General features: G+C 48.8%; 1 protein-coding gene across 1 annotated transcript in view; it reads right to left on the reverse strand.

The window, feature by feature from the left end:
• Window positions 1-713: 713 nt before the first annotated feature.
• Window positions 714-14,466, reverse strand: part of MARVELD2 (MARVEL domain containing 2) — a 25,717-nt gene continuing 11,964 nt past the window's right edge. Inside the window, exons 4-7 of the mRNA XM_008055521.2 lie at window positions 6,265-6,413; window positions 5,843-6,014; window positions 2,186-2,236; window positions 714-836 (exon numbers count right to left, since the gene is read on the reverse strand). Coding sequence (XP_008053712.1) covers window positions 714-836; window positions 2,186-2,236; window positions 5,843-6,014; window positions 6,265-6,413 — 495 coding nt within the window. The remainder of the gene's footprint in view (window positions 837-2,185; window positions 2,237-5,842; window positions 6,015-6,264; window positions 6,414-14,466) is intronic.

Consider the following 14,466-nt stretch of genomic DNA (forward strand, 5'->3'; position numbering starts at 1 on the left):
ACCGCTCTGCAGGCAGGTACTATTACTGGCCCCATTACAGCAGAGGAAACAGGCACAGAGGGATTAAGCCGCTTGCCCAAGATCACAAAGCTTGAAAATGCTGATCTGGGATTCGAACTCCTTTCAAGGGAAGGAATGGCCCGTTGAAAAGGTGTCGCCCGTTTTCCCTTACGAAGAGTCCTTGAGGTAGCCCTTCAGAAGTTCGCTTAGGAAGAGGAATCCGTCCTAGAAAAATCTGAGGAAGCTGTCGGAGTGAAAAAGGAAAGGGCAGCCCCAGAACTGACGGCCGCGTGCTCGCCGCACCGCAAGGACGTGAGCTCTAAAGTGCAATACACTGTGGTGGGACAATTGAGAAACTGGACACACATGAATACAGGCTTTCTTCCATTCTTAGCAAAGGCTCTTAGGAAATGTGAATTTGTCTTGAACTGTGTGAGCAAAACCTTTAACATCGCCTACCTGTGAAACCAACAGGAAGCGGATTCAGGAAGCCCTTGATTGCCTGCCACAGAGACTAGCATTAAAAAGGCAGGAAATAAATAGTGTATGTGCTATTAAAAAACACGGTTTCACACCTGAGCCCAGCAGGTCGAGGCTGCGGTGGCCGTGATAGTGCCACGGCACTCCAGCCTGGGCGACAGAGAGAGACTCCGATTCAAAAAAACAACCACCCCCCAAAAACAAACAAAAAAAACCATGGTTTCAGATAAGGATTAAGAATAACCTTGTACATCCCAGTTCATTACTTTATCATATTCTTGAATTCTTTGCTTTATGTGAGAAAGTTTATTCTTTAGGTAATCACAGCGTTCTTTTTTTTCCAGAAATGTAGGGTCCTGTAAAAGAAACACGACTGTTATTTCGGCTTCTGGATTCCTCAAAACACAGAAACATACAGCATCACCCAAAAATGAGCATACAGAGCAGAATTATCTACAGGTTGCAAAATCTTCCTAATCAGAATAACAGATTCTCTGTATTTTTTTTTCTTATTTCAACAGCTGTAGGGGGTACAAATATTTTTTGGTCTGTGCTCTACATTATTTATTTATTTATTTATTTATTTTTTTTGAGTTGGAGTCTCACTCTGTCTCCCAGACTGGAGTACAGTGGCCGCTCCCGGCCACTGCAGCCTCGACTGCCGGGCTCCAGCAATTCTTCCGCCTCAGCCTTCCGAGTAGCTAGAATTACAGGCGCACGCTATCACGCCCGGCTGATTTTTGGATTTATTGTAGAGACGAGGGCTCGCCAAGTTGCCCAGGCGGGTCTCGAACCCGTGGGCTCAGGCAATCCACTCACCTTGGCCTCCCAAAGGCGCGGGATTACAGGCTGAGCCACCGAGCCCAGGGCTTTACATTTTTTAATGACCTTTATTTCTTAGAGATGATTTAGGTTCATGGGAAGTACAAAGAGTTGAGGCGCCTTTAGTATTCCAGGTACCTTAAAAAGTAAATAATATAGAAAAAATTAATGAATAGTTTCTCCAGCCTCTACTGGTTTCTATTTTTTTAAAAGATGGGGTCTTGTTATGCTGCCCAGGCTGGATGCAGACTCCTGGGCTCAAGAGATCCTCCCACCTCAGCCTCCTGAGTCGCGGGAACTACATGTGAGTACCACTGTGTAAGGCTTGATTTTGAGTTTAAGAATAAAGTTAGAAAGATGTTACATAAGAAACAAAGTGACTCTTTTGGAAGAAAATGTGGGTAAAGGCCAGGGGAGGTGACTCACACCTGTAATCCCAGCACTTTGGGAGGTGGAGGCAAGAGGATCGCCTGAGTCCAGGGGTTCAAGACTAGTCTGGGCAACTTGGCAAGATCTTATCACTACAGTAAATCAAAAGGCTAGCAGGACGTGGTGGCATGTGCCTGGGCCCAGCAGGCCGAGACTGTGGTGGCTGTGAGCATGGCACTGCACTCCAGCCTGGGTGACGGAGTAAGACTCTGACTCAAAAAAAAAAGAGAAAAATGTGGCTGAAGAGTCCCAGATCAATGCTGAATCAGGACATAGCAGAATGTATGTAAGACAGAGATGAAAAGAAATGAAAAGAAATGGCATCCCGCAGCCAGCCATTTTTCCGCAAAAGTAGCACCTTATAAATTGCAAAAAAGAAATGTTTTGGCTAATAGGACCTAAGGTCTGCCAATTATCATGCATGTACCTGGAGAAGAACATTGCTTTTACTCACATTCTTTTTTTTCTTAAACTCTTCGTGAATTCTTGAAATTCTCTCATGTTCCTGAAAACAATATATTGTATACTTGAGTTAAAACACTTGTCTTTACTCAAATCACATCTGAAGGTTTACTGCGAATTAGGACAAAAAACAGTTTCTACCTAAGGCTGTAATAAAAATATCCACACACACAAGTTCAATTCACTAGACAAATATCTGAGAACTCACTCTCCGCCAGGCACAGGGACTCAGGGGTGAGCAAGAGAGAGAGGGCCCTGTCTGCATCAAACCAGACCTTACCCAGGCCCAGGGCCTGCCAGTTGTGTGACCCTGGGCAAGCTAGTCGTCTCCATCCAACTCGGTTTCCTTGTTGGTAAAAGGGAAATAATCACGGTAACAACGTCAAAGGGTTGTGAGAAGGTCCACGTATTTGAAATGATCCTGGTAAAGTTCTTGGCACATAATAACCACACGTTAGCTATTATTATTTTCATCCTCTTTGCAACGTTATTTTTCAAGCTTTTAGGTGCTGGGATTAAGCGGTTGAGACCATTCAACTTTTGAAAATAGCAAATGGAAGGTTCCTTCTAACTTTACTCTCTGTTTATAGTAATTCTATGGCTTAGCCGGGCTCGGTGGCTCAGCCTGTCATCCCGCGCCTTTGGGAGGCTGAGGTGAGTGGATGGCCTGAGCCCGAGGGTTCAAGACCCGCCTGGGCAGCGAGACCTCATCTCTACAATAAATCAAAAAATCAGCCGGGCGTGGTAGTGCACGCCTGTAATTCCGTCTACTCGGAAGGCTGAGGCAGAAGGATCGCCGGAGTCCAGCGGGTCGAGGCTGCGGTGGCCGGGAGCGGCCACTGCACTCCAGTCTGGGCGACAGAGTGAGACTCCAACTCAAAAAAAAAAAAAAAAGAAATTCTATGGCATATAATAAATATGAACGTTGTTAAGGAGCTGAACACTCCATTCACAGGGAACAGATTACCAGACTAACGCCTTCATTTGTCCATGCAAACCTATGCACAGAAATTGTTCGACATGGTAAACCCAATAAATAAAAAAGAAAATGTAGTGACCTATAGTTCTAAAGGTGTTCTCTAAAGACATTTTCCACCAATTGCCCACATTTTCCTCCATATATACGTTATATATGACATAATATATATACATAATATATATATATGACGTAGATATACATATTTTTTGAGCCAGGGCCTCACTCTGTCACCCCGTAGATTGTTTCTGTGACAGACTCCAGGATGGGTTTTGCAGCGCTTGTCTCAGCCTGCACCTTAGCACAGCAGCCCCACTGGCTGGGGTATTCCTGGTGCAGGACCTGTTATTACAGATTCCAACTGGATTACTAGGTTTAACTCTGCTGCCGGCAAGCAGTGGAAACACACATGAGACTCGTGATCTTAGCATGTACAAGGTATTGAAGAATTAAGGCCAAGGTAAGAGGAATGCCTGACCCAGGGGTTGGAGACCAGCCAGGGCAACTTGGTGAAGCCTCATCTCTACAATAAATTAAGAAAAATTCGCTGGGCATGGTGGTGCATGGAGTGCAATGGCACCGTCGCAGGTCACTGCAGCCTCAACCTCCTGGACTCATGTGATACTTCTGCCTGAGTAGCTGGGACTACAGGCATGTGCCACCATGCCTGGCTAATATTTTGATTTTCTGTAGAGCTGAGTTCTCACTATGTTGCCCGGGCTCGTCTAAACGTCCTGGGCTCCAACAATCTTCCTGCCTCAGCTTCCCAAAGTGCTGGGATTATAGGCATGAGCCACCGTGGCTGGCCTTCCTCGTATATTTTAATTTTTCAACATCTTTTTTTTTTGAGTCGGAGTCTCACTCTGTTGCCCAGGCTGGAGCACAGTGGCACGTTCATGGTCACCCCAGCGTGGACCTCCTTCCTGGGATCCAGCGATCCTTCCGCCTCAGCCTTCCAAGTAGCTGGAACAACAGGTGCGCGCCACCACGCCCGGCTCATTTTTTATTTATTGTAGAGACGAGGTTTCGCCAAGAGGTCCGGGCTGCTCTCGAACCCGAGGCTCAGGGAATCCGCTTGCCTCGGCCTCCCAAAGTGCCAGGGTTACAGGCTGAGCCACCGAGCCTGGCCTCATGTGTGCTTTGATTGCCTGCCGGCCGCGGAGTTGAACCTGGTAATCCAGCTGGAATCTGTGCGAGCAGGTCCCGCACCAGGAATGCCCCCGTCGCTGGGGCTGCTGCACTGGAGATGCAGGCAGAGGCAAGTGCTGCAAAACCCATCCTGGAGGCTGTCACAGAACGGAATCTACGGGGCGATGGGACCAGAGGCACCTGGGGGGCCGCATTCCTATCTTAGGGGCTACTTTTCAAGGGGGCACGACTTGCGAGAGAACCTGGGCCTCCACATCGGCCCGCAGGCTGTGACAAGCCGCACCTGCTTCCCTGGGGTTGTGGTCGGAGAGTGAGGCAGCCTGCAGGCTCCCGCACAGGCAAAGCCCAGGAGAAGCTCCCGTCTGGGGCGCAGCTGCCATCTCCTCTTTAGGTGAGCACTGGAGGAGCATGCGATGGTAACTGTGCCTGCCTTTCGCTTTCCAACTGGCCCCGTCATGCTAAAACCCACAGGAAATGACTGCTGTGGATCCTGGCTGGAAACATCGCGGGCAGACTTGGGCTCTCAGCTGGTGCTGTCACCAGGACCCTCTCGATCTGGCAACTGCAGACCCCACATGACGCACACAAGCCCCGCACCCCTGGGCCTCGGCTCGCAGATCGCCCGCCGCAGCCGGGCTCGGTGGCTCAGCCTGTCATCCCGCGCCTTGGGAGGCCAAGGTGAGTGGATTGCCTGAGCCCGCGGGTTCGAGACCCGCCTGGGCAGCGAGACCTCATCTCTACAATAAATCAAAAAATCAGCCGGGCGTGGTAGCACGTGCCTGTAACTCCGGCTACTCGGAAGGCTGAGGTGGAAGGATCGCCGGAGCCCAGCGGGTCGAGGCTGCGGTGGCCGGGAGCGGCCACTGCACTCCAGTCTGGGCGACAGCGTGAGACTCCAACTCAAAAAAAAAACGAAAGAAATCCTCCCTGAATTATCCTGGCTTGAGCATGCTATCAGTAACCTTTGGGACACTGCCTCCTGATTCAGTATGTATCTTAGGCAAATTTATATTTTACTTAAATAAGAAGATAAAACTAGCTAGGCGCGGTGGCTCACGACTGTAATCCCAGCCTTTGGGAGGTGGAGGCAAGAGGACTGCCTGAGCCAAGGGGCTCGAGACCAGTCTGAGCAACATAGCAAGACCTTTTCTCTACAATAGATCATAACATGAGCCGGACACGGTGGGCACTATGCCCGTAGTTCCAGCTACTTGGAAGGCTGAGGCGGAAGGATCACCGGAGCCCAGCATGTCGAGGCTGCGGTGGCCGTGAGCGTGTCTCCAGCCTGGGTAACAGAGTGAAACTCTGTCTCGAAAGAAAAGCAAAGAAAACTGTTTAATCATTGAAGGCAAAAGATATTAGATAATATAATTTGAGTTGTGACGCTGGCTAGACTTAACCTTGAAGACCCTGCATGCTCTCCTAGACAGAGAGCAGAGGCAGATGGTTATGGACTTTGACAAAGCTCAGGCTTTCTTCATCTTCTGGACCCGAGTGTGCCTCCTGGGCCCTGCAGACACTGACCTGGCGGTTCTCCGAGTGGTGTGGCAGTCGGCTCATCACTGCGTCCAGCTCATCAAGCTTCCTCAAGACAGCCTGCACCTCTGCCGACAGCTCTTTGTACTCTGAGAACTGGTCTTGGAACACGGCTTTGTAGCGTTCGCGTTCATCATCTGTCTGAATCACAGGGTATTTCCTGAGGGAAAAACATAAGCCAAAGTGGTAACTGTGTCATGAAGACAAGCTGAGTGGGAAACCCACTGAGTTTATTCCTGCACTGTACTTTCGATGCAAGATACTACCTCTCACATAACAAACAACCGTTCGCATAGGAAATTTCAAGCAGAGACAAACGGTAAACGGAGACTTTGGAGACAAACGGTAAACGGAAGGCCCAGATGGGACCCCCTCGACCTCTCCTGTGAAGAGTCTGGATTGCTACTCACGCCACATAGTCGGGCATCACGATGGGTTTAGGGATGTGGCCTGGGGGAATGTGTCCACTCAGCAGTTCAGGCTTCATTTTCGCTGCTCTCAATTCCTTGAAATTCACTTCGGGGGCTCTTTGTCTGTCACAGCTGGTGGCCATTTCACACTGCAGGTAGGGAGAGAAAGAGACTTATTTACAAACAGAAGTAGAAAAAAACGCTGGATTTATCCTTTTTTTTTGAGTTGGAGTCTCACTCTGTCGCCCAGACTGGAGTGCAGTGGCCGCTCCCGGCCACCGCAGCCTCGACCTGCTGGGCTCCGGCGATCCTTCCGCCCCCGCCTTCCGCGTAGCTGGAATGACAGGTGTGCGCTACCATGCCCGGCTAATTTTTGGTTTATTGTAGAGATGAGGTCTCACCAAGTTGCCCAGGCGGGTCTTGAACCTGTGGGCTCAGGCAATCCACTCACTTTGGCCTCCCAAAGCGCTGGGATTACAGGCTGAGCCACTGAGCCTGGCCTGAATTTATTCTTAGAAGAAAATGTGAAAGGAGACAAGAGGATAAAAAGTAGAAGTAGGAATTAACATTTCACTACAAAATGACATGTTCAATAGTCACAAAGTTGCTCTGAATGTTTGTGTAATATTTTTTTTTTGAAAACAGGGTCTCACTCTGTCACCCAGGCTGGAGTGTACTGGTGCGACCACAGCTCACTGCCACCTTGAATGCTTGTGCGCAAATGACCCTCCCACTTCAGCCTCCCAAGTAGCTAGGATCACAGGCACACATCACCACACCCAGATAATTTTATTATTTTGTAGAGATAGGGTCTTCTTATGTTGCCCAGACTGGTCTTGAACTCCGGGACTCAAGCAATCCTCCCGCCCTGGCCTCCAGCCTGGGCAACGAAGTGAGACTCTAAATTAAAAAAAAAAAAAAAAATCAAAATATAAGCTGGATATGGTGGCACACGCCTGCAGTTGCAGCTACTTGGGAGGCTGAGGCAGAAGGCTTGCCTGAGCCAAGGAGTTTGCAGCTGTGGTGAGCTGTGATTGTGCCACTGCACTCCAGGCTAGACAACAGAGTAAAATCCTGACTCAAATAAATAAATAAATAAATAAATAAATAAACAGACAAATAAAAGTTGCTCAGAAGCTGGCCTTGGTGGCTCAGCCTGTAATCCCGCGCCTTGGGAGGCTGAGGTGAGTGGATTGCCTGAGCCTGCAGGTTCAAGACCTGCCTGGGCAACTTGGCGAGACCTCATCTCTACAGTAAGTCAAAAATCAGCCGGGCGTGGTAACGTGCACCTGTAGTTCCAGTTACTTGGAAGGTGGAAGGATCGCCGGAGCTCAGCAGGTCGAGGCTGCGGTGGCCGGGAGCGGCCGCTGCACTCCAGCCTGGGCGAGGGAGTGAGACTCCAACTCAAAAAAAAAAAAAAAAAAAAAAAAGTTGCTCAGAATAAGAAATTGAGGGATAAAAATGAAACAAGCCTACTTAAACGCAAAGAGGAAAAAAAGAACTTCCATCAATCATAAGCAGCCGCTGAGTGGGTGGGAAAGGGAACCAGTTGCACTGTTTTCATGATCTGAGAAGGGAAGCAAGCAAACCCAACTGAGAAGGAAAGTCTTCCTGATCTTCAGTATTTTTACAGTGTTTTTTTGTGTGTTTGTTTCTTTTTTGAGTCAGAGTCTCACTCCCTTAAGAGCCCAGGCTGGAGCGCAGTAGCACGCTCACAGCCACTGCAGCCTCAACGTGTCGATTCTTTTGCCTCAGCCTTCCAAGTAGCTGGAACTACTGGCATGTGCCACCCTACCCAGCTAATTTCTTGACGTATTGTGGAGACGCAGTCTTGCATAGTTGCCCAGGTAGGTCTTGGACCTGTGGGCTCAAGCAACCCTCTCGTCTCTGCCTCCCAGTGCTGGGATTACAGGTGTGAACCACTGCAGCCAGCGACGGTGTTTTTGAATGTCAGTGGGGCCACGGAGGGAAAGAGAGTGGATGTGTTCAAGCTGCTCTTTTTCTTTCTTTTTTATGAGATGGGGCTTTGCTCTGTCCCCCAGGCTGGAGGGCAGTGGTATGATGGCTGCACTCTGCAGCCTCCAACTCCTGGGGTCAAGCGATCCTCCTGCCTCACTGCCTGCCCATCAGCTGGGACTACAGGCGAACACCACCACCCATGGCTAATTTTGCGTCTTTTGTAGAGAAGAAGTCTCGCTATGCTGTCCAGGCTGGTCTTGAACTCCTGAGATCCTCCCACTTCAGCCTCCATGGCCAGGCCTTGAGGGTTCTGATTCCCTGAAAAGGACTATGGGAATTCTAAGTACAAGAGATGGTGGTTTAAGTCATCTTGGTTCCTAAACTGCAGAGCTCTTAGGGGCTTTTTCAGTAAAAAATTATGAGCTGAAAAGAGGGAAAGAGAACAAAGACGGTCCAGAGAGGAAGCATCAGAGAACAGGCTGTGAGGGCTAAAATAGCAGACTAAGGGAAGCAGGACTGGAAGACCCAGTGGGATCCGCTCTGGAACAGGCAGGCAAAGCTGGATGCTCAGCTGTGGGCAGGGGAGAGCTTTCGGGAACTCTGCTGGACAGTGCCCAGAACACCAACCAACGGGTCAGATTAGTGGATGCCCAAGGGGACTTTCTGTTTTAAACATAAAGAAGTAAGGAAGGTTCAGGCTGGGCACGGCGGCTCATGCCTGTAACCCCAGCACTTCAAAGGCTGAGACAAGAGGATTACTCAAGCCCAGGAATTTGAGACCAGCCTGGACCTCGTCTCTACAAAAACTCAAAAAATTAGCCAGGCGTGGTGGTACATGCCTATAGTCCAAGTTACTGGGGAGGCTGGAGCAGAAGGATCCCTGAGCCCAGAAGGCTGTGGTGAGCTGTGATTATGCCACTGCACTCCAGCCTGGGTGGCAGAGTGAGACTGTGACTTCAAAAAAAAAAAAAGAAGTGAGGTTCAGAGAGGGCAAGCAAATCCTCCAAGGTCACATTGCCATTAAGTGGAAAAGCCACGCATGAAATCATGCCCTTTGCAGCAGTATGGGAGGACATTATTCTAAGTAAGTTAATGCAGAAACAGAAAACCAAATACCACATATTCTCCCATAAGCGGAAGCTAAACCCTGGGTACACACGGACATGAAGATGAAAACAACAGACCCTGCAAGCTCCTAAAGAGAGAGGGAAAGAGATGGGCAAGGCTTGAAACATGACCTATTGGGTACCATGTTCAGTATTTCGGTGAGAGTTTCAAAAGAAGCCCAGACCTCACCATCACACAATATACCCCCTGCATATGTACCCCCTGCCTTTATAATGAAAGAGAAAGAAGAAAAGCCACAATCAAAATCCAGAACTATTGGTTCACTAATACTTTATTTATCCAAAAAGATTTTTTTTAGAGACCAAGTCTGGTTCTGGTGCCCAGGCTGGAGAGCAGTGGTGTGATCATGGCTCACTGCAGCCTCGAACTCCTGGGCTGAAGGGATCTCCCACCTCAGCTTCTAGAGCAGCTAGGACTACAAGCACATGCCACCACATCTGGCTAACTTTTTGTTTTTGGTAGAGACGTGGTCTTGTTATAACGTCCAAGCTGGCCTCGAACTCTTGGGCTCAAGTGATCCTCCTGCCTCGATCTCACAAAGGATTGGGTCTGCAGGCATGAGCCACTGCGCTGGCCTGGTTCATTGAGTCTGACTTACTGATCATACCCTAAAGCTCCCTGAAGTTCTAGTAGCTCACTGGAAATGAGTGTGTGATGGACAGGCAGGCAATACCACACTGCAAGAGGATAGCACACACTCAGACGGGACTCCTCTTTGGCGTGGGACCCTCTGTCCCCTTTATTGACCCCTTAAGCCTTCAAGAAACGCTGGCGGAACCAAACTGAAGGCTCCTACTTCACTGCAAACAAGAGACAAAAGCGGATTGTAAAGCCTTGCCTGTTATCTTGCCATGCAGCTTTTAAAACCCTTTGTTTCCTGACTTCCCTACTGAGACTGGCTTGAAGGCTTGGTTTAACATTAGCTCATTCTAAAATTCACCAGCTCTTACCTCACCCCTCAGACAGGATCACAGCAGGAGGCTGCTGGCAGGCCCTGGGGGAAGGTTATGAAAGGGAAAAGCCCCCAGTCGTGGCTGGAAGGAAAGCCAGATCCCTAGAGGCGGAAGGCGGGCTTGGCCACGGGTCCCCACGCTGCAGAACCGTGGGTGGGTAGCAGGGTACCCTGAGATTAAGCAAGGGCACTTTAGGAGCTGCCCTCGAGGTTAGTGTTTATCCTGCTGTGCTCTCTACTGGTCAGGATGCTCTTCCTCTTCCGTGAACTCCCACATGTTTAATCTCGAAAATGAAGAATGGTATTACATATCAGGGGAAAGCCAGGCGCGGGGGCTCATGCCTGTAATTTCAATACTTCGGGAGGCGGAGGAGAGGATGCCCTGAGCAATTTGACAAGACCGTCTCTACAATAAACCAAAAAATTAGCCGGGCGTAGTAGTGTGCACCTGTAGTTCCAGCTCCTTGGAAGGCTGAGGCGGAAGGATCGCCGGAGCCCAGCAGGTGAGGCTGCTGGAGCGGCCACTGCACTCCAGTCTGGGCAACAGAGTGAGACTCCAACTCAAAGAAAAAGAAAAAAAACCAAAAAAACCTTAAATAATAAAAAAAATATATATCAGGGGAATTCTTTTTGGCATGAATAAGTGGATTTACATTCGTGGTGACTCCCTTAGGCGTGGAAATATGTTCAACCATCTCTTCCCACAGGGCTGAGGAAGCCGCCAGAGCACTCTTTGGTCTTCCCATCTCAGCAGCAGACCAGCATCAATCCCAGATTTCCTGGGCAGAGGCAAGAACCCTGCCCAGGTCCTTGTTTGGAACAGGAGGGTCCATAACTAATTTTTTCCTAGGCATAATTTTTTCCAAGTAAGGACTATTCCCTTTCCTTACTTTCCCATCCCTGATTCTAAGATTTACCTTTTGATATAAAAAGAAGAAATCAGGGCATTTCCATACAGACTATTTCATCTGCTTCAAATTTAAACTTGTATTGTCTTGACATTTTCTTCTACTTTTTTTTTCCTTTTGGTGGTGAGGTCTCACTCTGTTGCCAGGCTGGAGTGCGGTGGCAAGATCACAGCTTACTGCAGCCTTGACCTCCCGGGCTGAAGCGATCCTGCCGCCTCAGCCTCCCAAGAGGCTGGAACTACAGGTGTGCATCAACATGCCTAGCTTATTTTTTTATTTTCTTGTAGAGAAGAGGTTCACTATGTTGCCCAGGCTGGTCTCAAACTCCTGGGCTCGGGCAATCTTCTCGCCTTGGCCTCTCAAAGTGCCGGGAGTATAGGAATCAGCCACCATGCCCGACCTCACTTGTTTTGGATGAACCTCCCTGATCATCAGTTGGGAAAACTCCATTTGGAAGAAATCTAAAATTAGGCATAAGACAGATAATTAAACCCTTCCTAGGCTTTCGTGGGAAGGTTGCGCTGAACTCCAGCCCGGGAGAGGCCACCCTTGGCATTCCTGATGACAGGGGCAGCAAGGAAGGATGGGAAGGGCCCAAAGCCCTGGAGGACGTGACCTTCCTTTGCTTCCGGCAAAACTAGTCTTGTCAGCAAATCAGAAATGCTTTTTTTTTTTTGATTTGGAGTCTCACTCTGTCACCTTGGAAGGCTGAGGCAGAAGGATCGCCAGAACGCAGCAGGTCGAGGCTGCGGTGGCCGGGAGGGGCCACTGCACTCCAGTCTGGACGACAGAGTGAGACTCCAACTAAAAAAGAAAAATTAAAATAAATAAATAAATAAATGTCATTCAGTAAAATACAAAAGAAGAAGGGATGGCCTGGTATCTAGACCAAGCAGGACATAGGAAGCTGAAGTTCAGAGAAGCAGGTAACTTCTCCAGGATCCCAGAGCTTATAAGTAACTGACCTACTACTGAAATTCAGATCGTCTGATTCTAAAGTCCACTTCCTTCTCACCACACTGCGCTGCCTCTCCTGTGCTAATTTGCCAATTCTTCGCCACCATAAGAGCCAGGAAGTAGCTGAAACCGTACTCAAGGAAAAGTTCCTCATTGGGAAGTCCAACAGAGAGTCCTTGGTTAAGTCAAGAGACTTCCTCTTACAGAGGTCTGCCGCTAGAATATTCTTAAATATGATCCAGTGATTCATCTCCAGGAAAAGAGGCCTTTAAAAGCATGCTATTTGGTTTCAGCTGCCATTCTTGAAAGAGTAGGAGATGTTAACTGGATGGATGTGATATTCATAAGAGTCCTAGGAAAGGGAGTTTTCACATTCGCTAAGGTTATTCCTGACTCTTCCAGGACCTCTGAGGACCTGGGAGCCTTCAATACACCCTGGACATTCTGGGCACCATCCTATCCTGCCCCACCCATGGAGCCTGCTTTGCCACATTCTCACCAAGGACCCTGACCACCCTATCAATTGGGGCAGCTTCTGCCAAGTTGTCCTAGTGTCTTAGGTTGACTCTACTCGGCACTTAATCCCCGTGGAAAATGGCACCCCTGTAGAGGGACTGACCAGGAAACCCATAAATTCTACCCTGGCCAAAAATGATGCCCACTGCCGCATCAGTGTCACATTGTAGCCCAAGGAGACAGCTCTGTCCAGCCAGGTGCTGAGCAATCAACATCTGCCAAGTGTATACCTTTAACCCCCAAAGCAAATAGATCCTTCTCTTCTGCCATCGAGGATGTTAGTACTCATGTTAGTACTTTCTCATGTTAGTACTCTGCCTGACTAACCTTGATGCCAGATTTTGACATTACCTGCCAGCTTTTAGAAAACGAATTTCCTTTTTTTATAAGACAAGGTCTTGCTCTGTAACCCGGGCTAGAGTTGCAGTGGCATAATCATGACATTCTGTAGTCTCGGCCTCCTGAGTATCTGAGACTCCAGGCACATACCACCACGCCCAGCTGATTTTTCTTTTTGTTGTAGAAACAGGTTTTGCTTTGTTGCCCAGACTGGTCTTAAACTCCTGACCTCAGGCATTCCTTCTGCCTTGGCCTCCTAAAGTCCTGAGATTATACACATGTGCCACCATGCCTGGGAAAAAAATGAATTTCCTATGTGTATGTTTTTAGGCCCCCTTTTCATGATATCTTTATTTTATTTTATTTTATTTTTTGAGTCGGAGTCTCACTCTGTCGCCCAGACTGGAGTGTAGTGGCCGCTCCCGGCCACCGCAGCCTTGGCCTGCTGGGCTCCAGCGATCCTTCCGCCTCAGCTTTCCAAGTAGCCGGAACTACAGGTGCGCGCTACCACGCCTGGCTGATTTTTGATTTATTGTAGAGATGAGGTCTCGCCAAGTTGCCCAGGCGGGTCTTGAACCCGTGGGCTTAGGCAATCCACTCACCTCGGTCTCCCAAAGCGCAGGATTACAGGCTGAGTCACCGAGCCCGGCTCATGATATCTAATTCGGATCCACCTTCTAAACAAGAGTCCTTTCAGACTTGGTATTTTTCAATACAGAGGACATTATTTTAGGCCTCTCACTTGGCTGCGATGTAGCAATGGTGATTATTCTTAGCCAGGGTGGGACCTATGAGTTTCTTCAGAGGGGTTGGATGTGCCAGGGGTTTGAGACACTACTGACAGTCTTGAATGCGCATGTTGGCAATAACTCTGCCACCGCCACCCTCAAGAGGACTCCCAGTTGGGAAGACTGCTCCTTCCACCGGCCCAAACTCACTTCTGCCCGGGTACTACTAACATTGGAAGGCAACCCATACGATCATCAGGGATTCTGCACTTAAATTTCAAGGGCCCGTGTTATTAATTCCTTAGTACCTACCTCCTATTGCTTGCCTCAATCATTAAAATAAGTACTTATTAATTTATTTTTAAAGACATAAATCATTTTTTTGAATAGGTAATCTATACACAGAGTGAGTTAGTTGGGTGCCCACCTAAAAGGCAACCACTGTTATCAATTTCAGGTACTCTAATACGTGTATTTGACAGCTTAAAAGTGTCAGCCAGGCTCGGTGGCTCAGCGTGTAATCCTGCGCCTTTGGGAGGCCGAGGTGAGTGGATTGCCTGAGTCCGCAGGTTTGAGACCCGCCTGGACAACTTGCTGAGACCTCATCTCTACAATAAATCAAAAGATTAGCCGGGCGTGGTAGCGTGTGCTTGAGGTTCCAGCTACTTGGAAGGCAGAAGGATCGCCGGAGCCCAGCAGGTCGAGGCTGCGGGGG

Source organism: Carlito syrichta, unplaced genomic scaffold, assembly GCF_000164805.1.
Source record: "Carlito syrichta isolate Samal-C Ts95f unplaced genomic scaffold, Tarsius_syrichta-2.0.1 Scaffold301869, whole genome shotgun sequence".
Lineage (NCBI taxonomy): Eukaryota > Metazoa > Chordata > Mammalia > Primates > Tarsiidae > Carlito > Carlito syrichta.